General features: G+C 44.4%; 1 protein-coding gene across 1 annotated transcript in view; it reads right to left on the minus strand.

Moving 5' to 3' along the window:
• Positions 1-20,409, minus strand: part of LOC144754339 (ficolin-1-like) — a 292,441-nt gene extending 272,032 nt beyond the window's left edge. Inside the window, exon 1 of the mRNA XM_078642028.1 lies at positions 20,283-20,409. Coding sequence (XP_078498154.1) covers positions 20,283-20,358 — 76 coding nt within the window. The 5' untranslated portion in view covers positions 20,359-20,409. The remainder of the gene's footprint in view (positions 1-20,282) is intronic.
• Positions 20,410-20,729: the final 320 nt, after the last annotated feature.

Here is a 20,729-nt window from a genome sequence, read left to right on the forward strand (position 1 = left end):
ACGGCAGGCCATAAAGTCTCATAGGGCAGGGTGCATTGTAATGAAACAGTAGGACATGTAAGCTTTACTTGTCCTGGCAGTAAATATAATTCCTAAAGTTAGTTTTTACTGTTGTAGGGCCCATTGACTAACTAGTTATATATCACATGTATTAAGTTATAATTTTGCTTTTGAATCAGATAGAAATATGTTGTTTATACTCAAATTAATTACGATATAAAATCCTCTTTAATGGTACAGTCAGATTGTTGGTCACAATTCTGAAAATGCCAGTTTTAGAAAGTTGGTATTTTCTTGTCCTAACCATTTGTGCCTTTTGCCAGTGTCCTGGGTAGCATAACTGTGAATGGCTCCGCAATTGGGGTTTGTCTATTGTTTCCAGAGAGTAACACAAAGAGGGTTTAGGCGGGGACGTGATGGGCCATCCAGGCAGGATGATTGGGAGGAGTTGCACCCAGTACTGCTTGCACGTAAGGGCTTTGACCCACACAAAGGAATCTGACACCAGGCCTAAAACCTTAAAATTGGATATCTCCAGTTTTACTGGCTGGAATTTTTTTGTTCTGATATCATTTAATTTATTATCATTTACGCTACCTTTGTAAATTGGTTGGGATTTTTCTTGAGTGGTGTTTTCACTTTATTGCTTGTAAATACTTTACACATATCAGAGGGTTTATCACAGGTTAATTTAGTGACTTTTGTGGTTCACCCTGACAAGAATTGTCAGTTGTTGCTTGAGTAGGGCTACCACTCCCCTCAACCAATAACCCAATTTCATACAATCAGGGACTGCTGAACTCCTCTATGCTTGAGTACAAATCTATGAGGCAGCTGGTGCAGCTGAAATGGAAGGATCCTGAAAGGCTGGTGATGCCCACATTAATCGGCTTTTATAGCCCGTGGGGTCCAGGGATTTGTTTTAGGATGTTGTGCCTGAGGATTCCATTTCTTCCAGCCTGATAAGTGAGATGTCGCTAATGGTCACTGAGAATGTAACTCCAAGGGAGGGTGTGGATAGAAATGTAGACACCACTCTTAAAAGATGTCAAGCAAGGTGAATCTTTCTCTCAGAAGTACGACTCTCTACATTTATCTAAGGGCATGCATGAGGTAGCAAGGAGTTTTAACTTGAGGGCGACTGTCAGCAACAGGTGAAGTGCATGGAACAGCTTGCGCTGGATACAATTAGAGCTTCTGCTTTTACTGCATTTCCAGTGTGATTGTACTAGGTAGTCCTAAGATTACCATTGGTATACCTTTCAGCCCAAGGTCTGCGGAAAGCAGTTCATTCCTTGTCCTGCCACCCCACAGACTTTGGATTTTGCATTTCAAGATGTTCAGAAGGGGTTTGCTTTTGCTACTCTGAAAACTCTGTGGGTGGCTATTCGGGTTCTTTTAGTCAGCCTTCAAGTGGCATGGAAATGTTGGGCTCTTTGGTCAAGAGACTTGCCCAAGAGTTTTTGATTTGATCCCTCTGTAGACATTTCTATGTTCTGCTTTGAATTTGCCATTCATTTTGTGCGCAACACACCGTACTCTCTTTGCATCCCCAGCTGACATGACTCTTGATCTTCCCAAAACAAGACCCTTTTCTGTTCTCTGTTACTTCACTGAGGTGAATTGGTGATCTGGTGCCATTGGTGTGTTTAGATTATTACTTCCCACTTTACGCACATCGCTTGTCCCTCTTTTAGCCTTAAGTTCAGGCTCCTTTCCTGCTTGACCAGGATGTGGTGATTCCTGGGGTTCATAGTGGTGGAGTGCATGGTTTGGAGGATTTAGACAAGATAAATGGTCTTGGAATATTTATCCCATTTGGCTGTATCCAGGCAGAGTAAGGCCATATATGTCAATTTTGGGACTACATTAGATGTCTTAACCCACAACCGCAAATCTTAGTAGGTGTGTATCATCACTGATTGTCAAAGCAGGTGAAGTTGACCCTATTTGTCCAGATCAGGTCATCTAAAGTAGTGCAGAGTCTTAGACTCAGGCAGGGATCTTTTTGCCAATGTTTGGCAAGCCGTCGCTTAACCATCTGTTTCTACGTTTCATTACCATCTGTTTCTACGTTTAATTTTTCATTACCATTTGAGGGTCTGGATTGAGGAGGCAAGCCTTTTGATCTCATTGCTTCTGGGTCCTCTTTGGTCTGACTGCACCTTGTTTGTTTAGTTGTAATTGCATTTACATAGCGCTGTCTTCCCCTGATGAGGCGTTAAAGCGCTTCTTCAGCGAGTAGCACGCTTCTCCGGAACCAATAAAGGATTAGTGGTGAGTTAGTGAAGTGAAATATGCAAGAAAATTGAGTGGTGTATATGATAGTCAGTTATTTGGATTGAGAAGGGTTGTGGAGGGATAGAAGAGGGAAAAAGGTTTGCATTTATATAGCACTTGCTACCCCTGGTGGGGTGTTGAAGCGCTTTCTCGATGAGTAGCGGGCTAATCCGTAACCCATTAAGGATTAGAGGTGAATTAGTATAGTGAAATATGAAAGTAATTTGAGTGGTCGATATGTTAGTTATTTGGATTGAGAAGGATAGCAGAGGGATAGAGGAGGGAAAAAGGTTTGCATTTATATAGAGCCTGATAACCCTGATGAGGTGTTAAAGCGCTTGTTTGGCAAGTAGCATGCTACTCCGGAACCCATAAAGGATTAGTGGTGAATTAGTATAGTAAAATATTAAATTATTTGAGTGGTGGACATGTTATTCTGTTATTTGTATTGAAACGGATAGAGGAGGGATTGATTTAGAAATCTTTTTGTTGTTGTTTGTTTTGGAGCTCATAGCAGTAGGAGGAGGCTTATGACGCAAAAAGGAGACTTATACTTTTTCTCTCGTTTTTATACTATGTTTCATGCCATAAAAAATGGTGTTGTTGTGGCTTTGTCATCTCCTCAACAGTAACGAAGGCAATGAGGAAAATAAACAAGGTTCAAAGTTTCTCTTTATGCGTCACCTTAATTCAAGTCCAAGGGTGAGGGAGCAGGCACAAAGTGTTTACTCCTTCGTATGTAAAAAAGTGGAGACATGGGGAGAGTTACTCTATATATACGTCACAACTGCATGACAGGATTGGGATTGACTCCCAAGGAGCGATATTCAGGAAACATGCATTAAGAAAGACAATGGATCTGGCTTCCATTTTCAGTTATAAGATAAATCAGTTGTCTTGGTCAACACTTTTGTGTTAGTGGTTGTATTACAATTGGTTCTGAAGCATTAATGTAAATAATCACGTGCTATGACTTTGGGCAGCAGACAGACTACAATAATACTAAATCGAATGCGAACTGATTAGGCATCTTGGTTTAGCAGTGACTCAGAAGACAGTAATACAAGTGATGCATGAAGTAGTCCAACCATGCAACATCAAAGTAATTACATACAATGATTTACATGGCAGACGTGAACTGTCGAATACCTAGCAACATGAGCAATTTAAGCAAACCAAGATGTGAAATATCCACCCTTTCTGGATGTGTCAGATCCCGTAGCGCACTCGCGCCTGCCAAAGCTCAGGAACTACAATTCCCATGAGCAGGCGGGGTCGCGCAGGAAGTATTTCATCAACGCTGACGCGCATCTGTGTGCGCGTTATTCTGGTCCTGTTGGCGTCTGGCGTGGGAGCGGCTGCTCTGCGCGCCTCCTTCGAGAATTCTGATCTCCCCTGTTCCTCTCTGCGGTTGGAGACCTCCTGTGCTCCTGTCTCGGCTGGTGACGAGCCTCCGCTCATGACAGGTATTGCCGTGCTGGCATTCCGGCCGCTCTTGCGGTCATCTGTTTACTTTTCTGTGGTAAAGACCGGGGAGTAGAACGGAGTCTGTTTACTCTCGGAGATAAGCTTTGTTGGTATTCCTGGCTACGTTGGGTGTGGCGGAACACGGTGGCGGTCGAAACCACGTGTTACCGTAAACCCGGAGTCTATTGTGGAACTAAAATAGCGGGGCGCGGTAGTGAGGCAACTACGCGTCTCCGTTATCTATCTGTGTACTTACAAAGACAAGAAAGAGCTGGGCATGTAGTGAGGCAACTACAGGTCACCCAGTCTTTATTTGTGTGTTCTCTTTCTGGGGGGGTTATTGTTAGCAGAATTCTGTGGTGGTCGCAACTACGATTTGCTGTGTGGCATAACCCAAACATTTACTGTGTGTTCATTCTTTATTGAGCGGAGTGTTGTAGTTTTTGCTTCCTACACACTACCGTCTCTCTCTTTTACTTTGAGTTGGACCTTTTCTCCTTCCTTGGATACATTGGACATCCCTTGTACATTGGGTCCTCTGGCTCATCTGTGGTATGTTATGAATGGTGGGATGTGTGCCTCAGTATAACGAGTGTGTGTGTGGTATGACAGGGTTGTTTTTGTTAACAGTATATCTATGTGCTCCTTAGGCCTTCCTCACAGAGTGTGGCAGAAGGGCTGTAATACTCTCCTATCCCAGGTCGGGTTTTCTTTCTGCTCAGGTACTTGTTTATGTTTCGTGATTTATTAGTGAGAATACATGAGAGTAGTAGTTCATGTAAGCAAGCACCTATCTGATGCCTGTCTTGTTTTTTGTTACAGGCATCCTTTCCCTGCTGACCCTACCCTTACCCATCCCACATTTTGTATTTTAGTTTGTTATTTTTCTCCCTCGCCTAATGGCTCGAACACCCTGTGCTTACACTTCAGGGTGTTGGTGACATTTGGAGGTGGAACCATAATTGCAGCGACTGGATCCCGTGGAGTGAACCTGACAGAATAACGCGCCCACGAACGTTGCTCTGCCCGGTCCAGTTGCTGCAATATGGCCACCATGGATGACGTCATGCAGGCTCTGCTTTTAGTACAGCAGGAGCTTGCCTCCTCTAAAGCAGAGGCCGCATCCTTAAAAGAAAAAGTAGAGAGGTTATCAAGGAATCCCTTTTCTACCTCAGCACCTCAGGTGCAAGTCACGGTTCCTCCCCCTATCCCTCTGGCTAGTCCAGAGAGATATTCTGGAGATCCCTCCAAGACTCAGGCGTTCTTAACGCAAATAATGTTACACTTTTCATGTAAGCCTGCCTCGTTCCCTAACAACCATTCGAGAGTAGCCTTCGCGATATCTTATTTAACAGGGGATGCGGCCAATTGGGCCGTTCCTCTGGTACGGAATGACGACCCAATGCTTTCAGACTGGGCGGCTTTCCGGAACGAATTTGAGAAGGTGTTTGACCGACGGGCAACCACTTTTAGCGCAGACAGGGAACTTCTAGAACTGAGGCAGGGGCGGTCGGACTTGATAACATATCTTACCAAGTTCAATCAACTAGTATCGGAAACCTCGTGGCCAGAGGAAAAACGAATGTCCTTGTTCTATCAGGGTTTGAGGGACAGTCTGAAAGACGTTATTGCCCAGATTGATCCTCAACCTACCACTTGTGTAGACATGGTGAATCTAACCCTACGGTTGGATGGAAGAATGACAGACAGAGGAGGGGATAGGAGAAGGTGGGACAGGGGTCCGCCTCGTTCGGAATGGAGTCCACGTAGGGCTTTGCCTTCCACAGATGCGCACCCTGAACCGATGGAAATCGGGGCTGTTCGATCCCCCCTAACCAGAGAAGAAAAAGAGAGTCGTCGTGTGGCCGGTCTTTGCCTGTACTGCGGTAAAAAAGGGCATTATGTTAGGGAATGCCCTTCCAAACCTAGGAACACCGGTTCTTGGTCTCGGAATAAGAGAGTAGCCATAGCTGCAGGTAACGCTTTGGCGGAAAATGGTGCCCAGGGAGAGAGCAATCTGAAGGAACCACAGCCTTGGAAGGTGCCCTCTTTGACGGTGTTGACATTGAGGGAATCTGAATCCCATATCTTGTTGCCCATGAGGCTTGAATGCCAGTTACAAGCATATACAGTTGCGGTGATGATCGACTCAGGGGCCACTGGGAATTTCATCAATAGCGGACTTGTGTCCTCTTTGTCTATAGACCGGGTAACCAGAGACACTCCGGAGGAGGTCTTGGCAGTTGATGGCAAACCCTTAATATCTGGTCTCATAACAGAACAAACCGAGAGGGTAACCTTGTCGGTTGCTGTACTGGATGGTAGGCATAGGGAAGAGTTGGTGCTCAACATCATCGAAGCCCCTCAATACGAAATAATACTTGGTATGCCTTGGCTCAGCCATCATAATCCCTCTATAGACTGGAAGAAGAAGTCGATCCGGTTTTTATCTGAGGAGTGCAAAAAGCACATGGAAAAGGATGTCGGGTTTTCGCCTTCTGTTCTTCCGCTGGTGGTAGCAACAGCAGCAGAAAAAGAGGTGTGTCTACCGATGGAGTACAGGGCTTACAGGGATGTTTTCAGTGAAAGCCAGGCTGAGAAACTCCCTCCACATAGGCCCTATGACTGCAGGATTGACCTAGTGGAGGGAGCCACTATACCCTCCTGTAGGGTTTATGCATTGTCAGACCCTGAAACCACTCATTTGAAAGGGTATTTGGATCACTATGTGGACATCGGTTTTATACGTCCATCTAGGTCTCCTGCAGCCTCGCCCCTCTTCTTTATCAAAAAAGCGAATGGTGACTTGAGGGCCTGTGTCGATTACCGAATGCTAAACAAGAACACAGTCAGGAATCGATACCCACTGCCGCTTATCTCTGTTTTGCTGGACCAGGTTCGATATGCCAAGGTGTTTACCAGATTGGACCTAAGGGGGGCATACCACTTGGTCCGCGTCCGTGAGGGGGACGAATGGAAAACCGCCTTCAAAACAAGATACGGCTTGTATGAATACATGGTGATGCCGTTTGGGCTGTGCAACGCCCCAGCGGCGTTTCAATACTTTTTAAACGACGTTCTGAAGGATGTGGTGGATGTCAGTGCAGTAGTATACATTGATGACATTCTGATCTACTCAGAAAACGTCAAGGAACATACCAGACATGTAATCGAAGTGCTCCAGCGATTGAGAGAAAACCAGCTATACTGCAAGCTGAGCAAGTGTGAGTTTGGGGTGGACAAAGTGGAATTTTTAGGAGTCATGTTCAGCCACGAGGGATTACAAATGTCAGACAGGAAAATACAGGCGGTGCAGGAGTGGTCCATCCCTACCTGCGTGAAAGACGTGCAAAGATTTTTAGGCTTCGCCAATTACTATCGCCGTTTCATCGCACATTTCTCTCAGGTGGCAGTTCCCTTGTCGAGACTGTTACGAAAAGGCGTGCAGTTTGTGTGGTCCCCCGAAGCCACAGCGGCTTTTCTGTTCCTAAAGAAGGCGTTCACAACGGCTCCGATCCTGGCACATCCAAGACCGGAATATCCTTATGTGGTCGAAGCGGATGCTTCTGACGATGCTATCGGAGCGGTGCTGTCGCAACGGGATAAGGACACAAGACAGCTCCACCCCGTGGCGTACCTGTCCAAGAAACTAAGCCCCCCCGAACAGAATTACACAATTTCTGAGAAGGAATTGCTCGCGATTAAAAGAGCATTCCAGGAGTGGCGGCAATACCTTTGGGGGGCTCGATTCCCTGTCACCGTTTATACTGATCATCGCAACCTTCAGTATATGAAAACCGCCAAGCATCTAACACAGAGACAAATGAGGTGGATGCTCTTTTTCGCAGAGTACGATTTCACCGTCACCTTTAGACCAGGGGCCGAAAACCTGAAGGCCGATTCCCTATCCCGACGGGATCAGTTGGAGGAGAAGGATAACGGAGAAGCTAAGGTGTCCATAATCAGTCCCGAGAAAGTGGTCTGTGCAATACAAGCAAACACCGCAAGGAAGGTCCCTTGTTCCAGGTGGGTGACAGGGTCTGGTTGTCAACTCGCAACATACGGTTCAAATTGCGTAGTGTTTTCCATCCACGCTACATCGGGCCCTACACCATAGTGAAAAGAATCAACCCTGTTGCATTTAAGTTGAAATTGCCTGGTTCTTTACGCATACACCCTGTATTCCATTGCAACCTGCTGAAACCTGCTCGTTCAGCGAGACGAAGGGCCACACCTCCGGTGCTTCGGGATGCTGGGGCGGAATACGAGGTGCGGCGTATTAAGGACTCCAAGTGGAGTAAAGGGGTCCTGTGGTATCTGATTTCCTGGAAGGGCTACTCGGTGGAGGACGATTCCTGGGAACCTGTCGGGAATATCCATGCCCCTGCCGCTATTCGTGCTTTCCACCGTCGATGCCCGCTGCGCCCTGGTCCTAGGAGGCGCTAGGGAGGGGGGATGTACTGTCAGATCCCGTAGCGCACTCGCGCCTGCCAAAGCTCAGGAACTACAATTCCCATGAGCAGGCGGGGTCGCGCAGGAAGTATTTCATCAACGCTGACGCGCATCTGTGTGCGCGTTATTCTGGTCCTGTTGGCGTCTGGCGTGGGAGAGGCTGCTCTGCGCGCCTCCTTCGAGAATTCTGATCTCCCCTGTTCCTCTCTGCGGTTGGAGACCTCCTGTGCTCCTGTCTCGGCTGGTGACGAGCCTCCGCTCATGACAGGTATTGCCGTGCTGGCATTCCGGCCGCTCTTGCGGTCATCTGTTTACTTTTCTGTGGTAAAGACCGGGGAGTAGAACGGAGTCTGTTTACTCTCGGAGATAAGCTTTGTTGGTATTCCTGGCTACGTTGGGTGTGGCGGAACACGGTGGCGGTCGAAACCACGTGTTACCGTAAACCCGGAGTCTATTGTGGAACTAAAATAGCGGGGCGCGGTAGTGAGGCAACTACGCGTCTCCGTTATCTATCTGTGTACTTACAAAGACAAGAAAGAGCTGGGCATGTAGTGAGGCAACTACAGGTCACCCAGTCTTTATTTGTGTGTTCTCTTTCTGGGGGGGTTATTGTTAGCAGAATTCTGTGGTGGTCGCAACTACGATTTGCTGTGTGGCATAACCCAAACATTTACTGTGTGTTCATTCTTTATTGAGCGGAGTGTTGTAGTTTTTGCTTCCTACACACTACCGTCTCTCTCTTTTACTTTGAGTTGGACCTTTTCTCCTTCCTTGGATACATTGGACATCCCTTGTACATTGGGTCCTCTGGCTCATCTGTGGTATGTTATGAATGGTGGGATGTGTGCCTCAGTATAACGAGTGTGTGTGTGGTATGACAGGGTTGTTTTTGTTAACAGTATATCTATGTGCTCCTTAGGCCTTCCTCACAGAGTGTGGCAGAAGGGCTGTAATACTCTCCTATCCCAGGTCGGGTTTTCTTTCTGCTCAGGTACTTGTTTATGTTTCGTGATTTATTAATGAGAATACATGAGAGTAGTAGTTCATGTAAGCAAGCACCTATCTGATGCCTGTCTTGTTTTTTGTTACAGGCATCCTTTCCCTGCTGACCCTACCCTTACCCATCCCACATTTTTTATTTTAGTTTGTTATTTTTCTCCCTCGCCTAATGGCTCGAACACCCTGTGCTTACACTTCAGGGTGTTGGTGACATTTGGAGGTGGAACCATAATTGCAGCGACTGGATCCCGTGGAGTGAACCTGACAGGATGCACCTACAAGTAATGCAGTACCAAAATACACGAACAGTGGAAACCATGGGTGCACCAGCAATTTAATCCTTAGCAATCTACATCAAGTATCCTGGTTCCTCCATTCAGTATCAAAGCAGGAACAAATTGTGCTATAACGTGCAGATGCACAGTGCAATACATGAACACAATGGTAATGTATATATTGCTACACAATTGACCTAAATAGTAGTTGAACATGCTTCATAAATATAGGAAGATGTAACACTACACCAGGAGCATATTCTGTCGACGTGCAATTCAGACCTGGAGAACTGGCAACTATTACACGCGTCCCTGCGACATGCTTTTGAGCACTGCACATATCAATAATAGGAAGCTGATCTTCACCCATGTTTGTTATTTCGGCCTATTGAAAGCCAAGCATAGAGACAAGAGCTTGGTATATGGAACTCACAATACCGAATTGCCTTAATGACTGTGTCACGAAGGCACAATGTAACATCTTGAACACTGTTCAATTTCCTAAGCTAATCACTGAACTTAGGGGTAGATTAGCATTGCGGTTTTCCCGCATCCTCCGGGCCGGCGGAAGCCACCGCCGGCCCGGAGGATGCGGGGAAACCGCAGGCGACCAACCAAAGACCCACCGCCACATTAGAATGGCTGGTGGGTCCTGGTTTCCGTCCGCAGCTTTTCCGCCGCGGTTGGCTTACAACCGCGGCGGAAAAGCTCTAATATGGTGGCGGTGTCTCTCAGACACCGCCAGCCATATTAGGATGTGCTTTAAAACATGCTTTTCCACGGCGGGTTTTCCGCCGTGGAAAAGCATGTGGAACTTCACTGCGGGGGCCCGTTGTGGGCCCCCTGGGTGAAGGGGGGGTGGGGGGTGCACATGGGGGGTACCTATGGTACACCCCTGCATTTGTATGCATAAATCGGCAGGCACCGCATGGTGCCTGCCGCTTTCTGCATACAAATGCAAAGTATGCATTTTTACCATTGCGGCGGGTGCAGCTTGAAGTCGCACCCGCTGCAATGGTAAAAATAGAGGATGTGACCGCCAGGGTGGCGGTCACATCCTAATAGGACAGAAGGGAACTCCGCAGGCCATGCGGAGGTTCCCTCCTCCTCCATGGTCGCGGACGGACTCAAGTCCGTCCGCGATCATAATGGGCCCCCATGTGTGCACAATTCATCAAATGCCTATCGGACATGCATATCTGACAACCTTTCCTATGAGCCTTGAGAAAGTCCTTACTCAAAGGAAAAAAGAGGTATCAGCTGTAGAATTTGATTATTTTTATGTGTACATTACAGAGAAAAGTATGAACTGTTATTGTGAATACATGTATTGTATTCTAGTTAATCACTATACAAATCAAAAAAATATATATTCTTTGGTTTATAAGCAATTTTGTTATATCCACATACTGCTTAAAATTATACATATGCTGTCCCATTTTCTTATTTTATCTGTTTCACATTCAGAAGGAAGTGTTCAGGTGCAGAGATTGAGGGTACATCATTTGCAGGGTGTTTTTATTTACTGCTCCCTGTCTAGCTGAGCAGAAGAGAACCTCTGATATAACTTTAGTAGCCAGTGCCACCCATACCTGATGCATTGCCTTTGTGAGTTTGATTTTGTGTATAACACGCACTGTTACCTGCTTTGCCTTTGATGATGGAAGAAGGCTTAAGAGTTACTGTACAGCATATGTTGGTCACGGTTGTCTCATTTTCTGAGACTTCTGGGGAACAGCCGCAAGTGGGTACATGCAAGGCTACATTCACTTCCGTTCTGCGTCTTGAAAGTCCAGCTGGAGTGCATTTTTAAGTTATTAGCTAGATCACCCCGCATGGTTCCACAGAATAGACCCCACTAGACCCCACCGCTGCCAGAAATGCTCAGCTCCATTTGCCGATTTTGCCCACCTTTCTTGGAAGTGTCCTAAAATGCAGCGATACTGGGTTCAGGTGCACGACACGCTAGGGGACATACTCTACATGACATTGATCCCGACTCCTGAGATTGCACTATTGAGGTACATGGTCAACTTTCCTTAGAAGGTTAGGAGATTAGCTGCACTTAGCTTTCTATTGGCCAAAAGAGAGGTGGCATTACTATGGGGCAGCAAGAGAGTACCCTGACTTCAGTCGTGGCTTCGCAGTTTGGCGTTTTGTAATGTGAGTTGCGAGAAATACGCCACATTGGTTCCTAGTTCCTCACGGCCTGTAGACATTTGGGGACCTTACAAAACATACATCGCTAAAAAGCGCGCTGCCTCTGACTCTCAGATTGTTAATGGCATCGTCCCTGAGGTGATTGGTTAGAAGCACGGGACTACAGTGAGTACCCATGGCACGGTATGATTTCCCTAAATGCCACTCGCTCTTCATCTTTGCCTATATCCGGGAATCCTTGGGGAGGTGAACCATTCCTAATATTACCAGTTCTCTGTGGATTGGCTGTTGTACCTTTGATTATCCCCCACGTTCCACTGTCCAATTATGCCATGCTTTGTTTCATAACCGCTCAAATCACATTGCATTTGATTTTATTGCTGCAAATACTATGTGTCGCAATATGCTCTGTACTTTGATTGAGAATGTATAAAACTGAAAAATAAAGTTTAAAAAAAAAGTTATTAGCTATATCTATTGGATTTGCCAATTCTTCTTTTGATACAACACTTATTATTGTTGTTGTCTTTGTATACATCGTACTGGCAGTCAGTGGGACTGGTATACAGTAACTGATATACCATTATGGAATTGTGATCTCTTGAGACAGCTTACAAACAAGCCTTATTCTCCTGGCTCAGACTTTGACAACTTCTCCAAAGATTAAAAATTCCCAATGTACCACTGACTTCAGATTTTCACATTTTAACCAGCACTACTCAAAAGTACTTTATTTGACATAGTGTGTTGTCCACACACAGAAGCATATATACAGAGAAAGATATTGCATCCATTGTCCTGGAGCTTGGGAGTTTGCAAGGTGGAGACGCGCTATCTATGCTCAACTCCTAGACGTCACAGAAGCGAAATAATTATGTGCATTAGCATAATATATTTACTATGTGTCTTAATCTTATTAACGTGAAGCATTAAATATATGATTAAAGTGTATTTATTGTAGAACTTAGACATTCACATGAGTATGAATACTAATGTTTCATTTACACGCTAAGGATTGTAGTTCTCATGCACATTTACAACTGTGTATTTCGAGTTATATCGTTTTTACCTAAAGTACACTTTCTGTAATAATGTATTCCTTAACATCTTGCATTCTTTGGTAATTGTTTGTGCAGATATAGTTATGTATTTAAAGTACACATTGATTGCTTTATTAAGTTAGTCTAACCAATGCCCCTAGGCGTTTGCTTGTCAGTGATTAAGCGTGAACTTGAAAGTTTGCTTGGATTGCAATGTTCACTCTACTGCAGGTGAGCTCACATGATCTCATAGCTAGTGAAAGACATACTGGGTATTGGATATAGTGAGGCTCAATAGGAGAGTTTTCAGCAAGGAGGAGAGGTGCTAACGAACCATTAGGGAGGACAACTATTCATATCCTAGCTGAACACGGGAAACATTCAAGGACATGCTGATGTTTGAACTGTGGGACAAAGGTTTGCGTTGAATAGTAAATTCCAGCATAATACATTTCATTGAGTTTGCTCTACAAAAGAAACGCAAACCTGGAGCAAAGCATTAGTAAATCTGGGCCTAGGTTTTTAGTAACAAGTTGCAAAGGATTAAAAGAAGGAGAATAGATTCCCTCTGTGTCTGACCTGTTCACCCCTAGATAAGTCTTTGTGCATGTTCACAGTGCACTTAAATCACTGTTGGTGCAATTCATGAGAATCTGGTCCATCCTATCTGATTGAAACAGAAGCAGTTCACAGTGAAAGCTCTTTTGATACATGACCAAATTAAGTGAAAGATGGAGACTAGGGGAGCCTTCATATTCTTTCTGTTTTAGTTTCTATGGAAACAAAAGTTGTATCAGAAGTGAGTCTTCCTTACAGTATTGCTTTTTCTTTCTATGATGTAGAACACAGGCAGGGCTATAATGAAGGCATAAAAATAAGAAACAATCATCTTTGTCAGGTGATGACAGAAACACATGTTTCTGGAAGTTGAAAAAATGGGGAAAAACCCTGAGACCCTGCAAGACATCTTGACGGCCATCAACTGTGGTTAAAGAAGAAAAGGGATTAGAAGTTCATGCTCGAGGTAGGCTTGTACTTAGGCCAGACAAATACATTAAACATCATTTGTTTCATGTCCTGCATTGAAGAAAAGGTGATAATTAATTGTACATTTGAGAAGTAAATTACACTTGCCGCCACGGAAAGGCATACGGTAATGGCCTTTCCGTTGCGGGGCCCGAGGTACTCCGGGGGGGTGGGAGGTGCACATGGGGGGTACTTATGCTACCCCCAGCAGTTCCATGCACAACATGGCAGGCACCGCGCGGTGCCTGCCATGTTGTGCATGGAAGTGCCCAACATGTCTTCCTGGCATTGTGGCGGGCGGTGCTGAGTGCATCGCCCGCCACAATACCAGGAGTGCAGGATGCGCCCGCCACTATGGCGGGCGCATCCTAATTGCCCCCACGGGACCCCTGCCCTTATGGCGGGCGGTCCCTTTCAACCTGCCCGCCATCCTAATGATGCCCTAAATGTTGCATTAATAAAATAGATAGCCAATAGCATGTGATGAAAGAGTTAACATCCTCTGTAGTCCATTGTATTCAGAAACAAAACAACTGGCAAATCGCTCCACTTTCAGTTGCCGGATCTAAAAACATTGGAGCAGGAAGTCAACGTCTTCAGAAGTTTCCCAAACAAGTCTTCAGACTCAAAACTTAAGGAAGAAACGTGAAGTAATGTTGACATTAGAAAGGCCAGCCAAAATGCTTGCCAATCAAGCCAATCTAAACTAAAACAAGGAAGTAACCAACATATAGTTTTGAACGTTGGCACTGCATCTCTGTAATATTGTACCAATTCAATTATTATCTTTGGCAAACATGAGGGTGTTGAACATTTGGAAGTAAATTACAGTCCTCTGCTGTGCATTAAGTACTGGAAGAAGATCATCTGATCCCAGCTGCCTTCGTGTTACACAAAGGCCCTCAGTGTTTATCGCACACATGACACAGGATGCGTTTGTCACAGTCAGCTGAGGGTACAGAAGAATACCAAGATTGTTAAGAACCTGGCCAAACCTTCACAGAGAACATCAAAGCATGTGAGAAGTATGATTACCACGTGTGTGTGTGTGGTCATCTGCATTGATAGCTGACGAGGCAAATGACGCAGCAGAAAGTGCCATAAGTGATATGGTATGAAAAATATGGTACAAATAGGAAACATGCAGTGGTCCTTGAATTGTGAGGCAGCATATAAGGTGTTTAGGATCAGTGCAAGGAAAGCGACCGACAGACAGTAACCCCCACCCCTTTAAATCACCATCTAAGGTTTATTTTTGTTTTTTTTCTAGCTAAGTAACTTCCAGGATATGCATGGCATACCTTGACCTTTTTCATATTATACTGTTATCTGGTTTCTTTAGCTTTACAACTTTTATTTTCACATATCTTTGATATCTGAAAAAATATTCAATATCTCCATACATTTCCATCACTTCCCCACTGAAAATGAAGTAATGCGTTATAACTATACAATGTTTGCACAGTTACTTAGGTTGTTCCATATGACAATGACCTACTAGATAACTGCAATTTCTAAATATGTGGAAAACAAAGCATCAATAAAAACAGGCATCGGAGTGACAGCAGCAGGATTGTCAAAGTGTTGACATGGAATATCACCTAAGTGAGAATGGTGTCAGAGCTCAAATATTCTCTCACTCACCCACCTATACATTCCTCTAAGTTAGTTAAGCACCTGATCCAGAGATATCTGTCTGTAACCTACGTCACTCATGTCTTAACCATTCATGTTCTGTGAGTGATGAAATTGTGTCCAACTCTGCCATGCTGGATCTGTTCTGAAGAAATGGAAGATTGCACTTTGCTATTGCCATGCTTCTCCTATTCTGTTAAGAACTAAACATTGCAATGCTGTTGCCCGATTTATACCTGTGTGGAGCTACCCTAGCTGTACCTGTCCTCTGAAGGAGGGATGTTTGCACTGTTTCTTCCCTAAGGTTAACTATTGTATAGGAAAGGGTGTTTCAACATTTTATAAAAAAAATTATAATTCGAATGTCCTTGCATAATATGCGCAGGCCTGTTAGAAGCTTTCATTAAACCCAGTGCAAACCTAGTTGATGTGTCATCCTGAAGCTCACACCCTGTTTCCAATCTCAACTTCCCAGCTTGACCAAACTGTGTGACCCAGGGCAATTACTTTTCTTCCTCTGCGTGCTTTTCAGAGGTCATCACATTTGAGAGCAAAAATTTGAAATAGTTTAGTTCAAGATCTACACTTTCCAAAAACTCGTTTGTATATGGCTCAATAGACTATGATGTTGCTCCATCTACGACAACAGTAAAGGCCTTGTACACGAGGCATAAGACAATTGGATTGCTTTTAGTGTCATTGCCAGACCTGGCCTTTTGTGAAGGTTATCCCCAAACATTTTGCTTCCTTCCTCCTATTTGTTCCTGACCCTGCTTCTGTTGGCTTTAGGACTCAGGGCATTCTGCCACTGCTGATCAGTGCTAAAGTGCACATGCGCTCTATGTAAATTGTGATTATGATTGGTTATCTAGGTTTAGCATATTTGATTTACTGGTAAGTCCATGGTAAAGTGCACTGTGGGTGCCCAGGGCCTGTAAATCAAATTCTACTGATAGACCTGCAGCACTGATTGTGCCACCCACACGAGTAGCCTTTCAAATGTGTCTCAGACCTGTCACTGCAGTGTCTGCATACGCAGTTTACAACTGCTATGTGGAGCTGGCAAGTGCACCCATTTGCCAGGCCCTAACCTTCCCTTTTCTTATATATAAGTACCCCCTAAGTTCGGCCCAAGGTACCTCTGTGGGCAGGGTGCAGTGTATGTGAAAGGTAGGACATGTACTGCTGTGTTGCACATGTCCAGATGGTGAAATACTGTGTATTTTGTTTTTCACTATTTCAAGGACTATCTCTCTCATAGGCTATCATTGGAGCTGACTTGTAACATTTTACAAGTGTAACTTTCAATTGATAGCAGCTAGAGATTTGGAATCTAGGCTCTCTGAACTCAGAATTTAATTACACACCTTTTAGCAAAGGTTGTTTGTAAATTGTGTGTTTGAAAATGCCACTTTTAGACAGTGGGCATTTTCTTGTTAACCTATCCTGTGCGTCTGCTTTTAGACTGACAGGGGCTGTTTGTGCATTTACTCCAGACACTCACAGAAAGGGAACTGAGGTGTGCCCTGAATATGCTGATGAGTCTCCCTGGGCTAGAGTGGTGGGAAGAGCTGTCACTAGCACCTGAATAGGCTGTGGCTGCCTTGCACAATGCTGTCTCCACCCCCTGTAATGTAGCTGGACCAGGGGGGACAGAACTGGTTTTGCTATGCAGGAGAGACTTTCTGATCAAATACTTCAAAGGGAAAAAGAGAGACACATATTGGACCTTAAACCCCTGAAATTTAGATGCACTCCCATTTCCCTAGTCAGATGCGAGTGTGGCTTGACAGCATGGGAGTGATCTGTTTCATAGTGCAGGCTGCAATTACAATGACTGGGCCTGGGAACCACGCTGCATACTGACAACCTCGCTTTTTGCAAGGTCTGCCCCATTGAACCTCCCCCTTCTGAAGCTGGTGCAGGGCTGAACTGGCTACCGGGCGTTTTGGCATGTTGCCGAGCTGGGGACTGATGTCACTTCGGTGGGGGCTAATTTTGTTGATGGAGAACTGCGTGTGCATCAACGAAATCAGCCCCCAGCTCGGCAGTATGCCAAAACACCCAGGAGCCAGTCCAGCCCTGAGCTGGTGATTATGCCACACGAAACACTGATTGTTTCCCAATATTTATTGCGATACTCATATTCCTAGAGAAAATACCACAAGGATAATATTCAAGCACCAAAACAAGAGAAGTGTCCATTTCTTGACCCTCTTGTTGTTAATCTTGTGGTGGGGAGACACCAGAATAAAACATTTCATGCTCACCCACCTAGAAATTGAATATAAGTTAAACTGTTTAACAAAGAGAGAACATGAATGACATAGGCTGACACAGACCAGTGGACAGCAGTGCTCTGAAATGCGTCTCATTGCAAGACAAGGAGCCTACTGGTTAACCATACTACACATGGTGGGTGAGGGCTCCTCCTATATGCATTAATGAATGTATGGTAAATTCATAAGGAGTTTGACTGTCTCTTGCAGGAGTGTTATACATCCTGTATGTTTGCCTGTTTACGAAGCTTTTGCAACAGTCCTTTAATTCCTTTCACTCCCTCTTTAGTGCATTTGCTACCTGTGTTGTACATGTCCTGTCCTGTATTTGGGAGAGAATCGTGAAGTGTGCTTTCTGCTGCTGCTACGTGTCCTTACCTCATTATTTGCGTTAGGGAAGGTTGCACTATTGATTTCTGTTCTACATTTATAGTGTTGTAAAGCTCCATACAAAACTTTTCACTCCACATAAGATAAAAACGATCCAGACTGCTAGTGCTTGATAGCAGACAATCTTGAGTTTGTTTATTTTAAACATTGCATATTGTGATGGAAACAAACAATCTTGGTTGCCTTCTTTTTTTTTTTTAGATGAAGTGATTTATGGTTGTTTTACTGAAATACATCGAGATTTACTGAGTGACTGTTTATAGATTTTCTGCAGGGCTCCAAATAACCATGATATCTTTGTTCCTGGAAAGTCTGAACTGGAACCACCATCAGGGGTGTCCTATTAGGAGGACAGAGAGAGGAGGGAAGCCGCAATATGCCAACAGCTAAAGCTTTTAGTGTGAGGTTCGCACACAAATACCTAGAACTTAAGGGGTTGTGCAGGTGCTGCACCCTCAGGAATGTTTAGTGGTAAGGAAGTGGATGCAATATTTTGCATCGCTTTCAGTCGCTCAAGCGCCTACGTAAAACTTTGGTAAATACTATAGCATGCTGGACTCTAAAAAGACAAGGTTTTGTGAAATGACAAAGTGTATCTACGTGCTTTCTATCAAGCATTTCAGGATAGAATTGTAAAGTAAGAAAGGTTAATTGGTGATTACAGTGATGTCTCCTAGATTACATAATTTTGTCAGGTTGGGAAGACAGAATTACTAGAGAAATTTCAATGTTCTCCAGTCTAGAACTTGGCCACCAGACTACAGTTCCTCTCTTATGACGATGATGAGTATTACTACTACTACTGCACTATTATATAAGGGATAAAGTACTCCCTTCTGTACATTATGAGGATATTACAAGTCACCAAGGAGTTCCATAACCATATAGAAGTTCCTTTATAAGGTTATCGAAAACCGAGGTGGTCACAACATCACTTTTCCCACAAGAAAATGAAAACCTTGGGGTTAAATATATAATTCTTTCACACAGCACAACAGAGCAAGCCACCTTGTTGCGCTATGCTACATGAAAAGGAAAGGGTAGGTGCCATATTTACTATTACACCAGAAGCGTAACGTATCAACAGCCCCTACAGCCCACATGGTGCAGGGGGTCCCGGGGGCCCCCTCCGCCACTAGCAGGCTCCTGGCCTGAGAACTTCTGACAGAACCCGGAGAGTGGGGGAGCCCTGCATGTACTTTGCAGGGGGCCCCCTTAAGTTCCGTTACGCCACTGCATTATACTGTGCATTCCTGTCCTTTCCTAACGCTGGCACACGTTTGGCTGCCTAGTGCCAATACAGGCACCCTTGCATCATGGTGCAAGGTTGCCTGTGTTGTAGGCAGGATGGTTTTTGTTAAGGAAGGGACGCCTTTCTAAACAAAAACAATCCTGAAAGGCATTTCCTCTTTATACTTGTGCTGTAGAATGCAGCCCAAGTAGAAAGAGTGAAAAACGAGGAGCAATAAAGGTATGGCTCCTAGTTATGCCTCCCCTAGGGAGACATAGCGTTTGATCCAATCCAAGGTCTACCACTAATGGCAAATCTGGGAATGCACCAAAATCCATGGGTGAATGCATGGGAACACCCACACTCCCCCCATGGAACACCTTCCTGCCATAGAGTAACGCAAGGCATCGATTTGTGCTGCCTTTTGTTAATCTTGTTTTATCAAGCGATACAGGGCCACACAAAGTGGCCTTATGCGAATTGATAAATCTCATTTATTTTTCCCATCGCCCTTGTGCCCTCTTTTGTGTCACAAGCGTGAGGCAAAATCTTGATAAATTTGACCCTTGGTGCATAGCTCTTTCATGTGAAAGAATGAAAGAACAAACATGATGAAAAAATTAAAACCTCTAGTGCAAAATTAAACACATCAAAAACCTGTTAGATATTTTTTCCAAACAGATATTAGAAACAGTTCAATGCAAGTCTGTGTTTTAGGGAAAAAAGCTGCAGTAGCTCAATGTGTGGAAACATGCAGAAATTTTCTAGCTTTTCTCTAGCTAAGGAATGCAAAAAACAAACATATTCTCTCTGCTTGTCATTGTGAGCTATTAAAAAGAAAGAAAAGCAGTGTTCCATTTGTTGCTTTAAATTGCTGCTTCAATCATGCTCTTTAGAGAAATTAGAGACTGGTGTTTATACAGGTATTACAAAATCCCATGTATTATTGCAATAATAATAATAATAACAGAATTATTCTTATCGTTATTATTGTTGTTGTTATTATTACCAATATTTTTATCATCGTCAACTTCTTTCAGGCACTCACCTGGGCAGGTGTCCTCAGCATTGCACAGCATTGCCCAGAAGAAGCAAAGGACTATTGGGCGACCAAGAGTCTCCATTATCTGCAGAGTCTAGCAAGGTCTTGTCGGAAATGCTCTGCTCTCTCTTTAAAGATTCACCAACAGTCTGTGCTTGCAGATATTATAACAAGGAATGCCTTTGCCCTCTCTCCTCCCCTCTGAGCTCTCTCCCCAGAGCCCTTCCCCTGCTGCTTGCTATCTCTGCTGTCTGATCTGACATGTTTTGGTAGAGAATTATAGCAGTAACGGTCCCTTCAATGAGGCTCTTGTTTGAAAAACCACCAACTCAGCAGTGAAAATCCAATAGTTTTGTCTTATTAATATTGAAAACGGTTTCTATGTTTACTTGAGGGGGATAATGTATGGAGATGGGATCCTGTCATGGTATACATGCTAGATGTGATCATTTA

The sequence above is a fragment of the Lissotriton helveticus genome, chromosome 5_1 (assembly GCF_964261635.1).
Source record: "Lissotriton helveticus chromosome 5_1, aLisHel1.1, whole genome shotgun sequence".
NCBI lineage: Eukaryota > Metazoa > Chordata > Amphibia > Caudata > Salamandridae > Lissotriton > Lissotriton helveticus.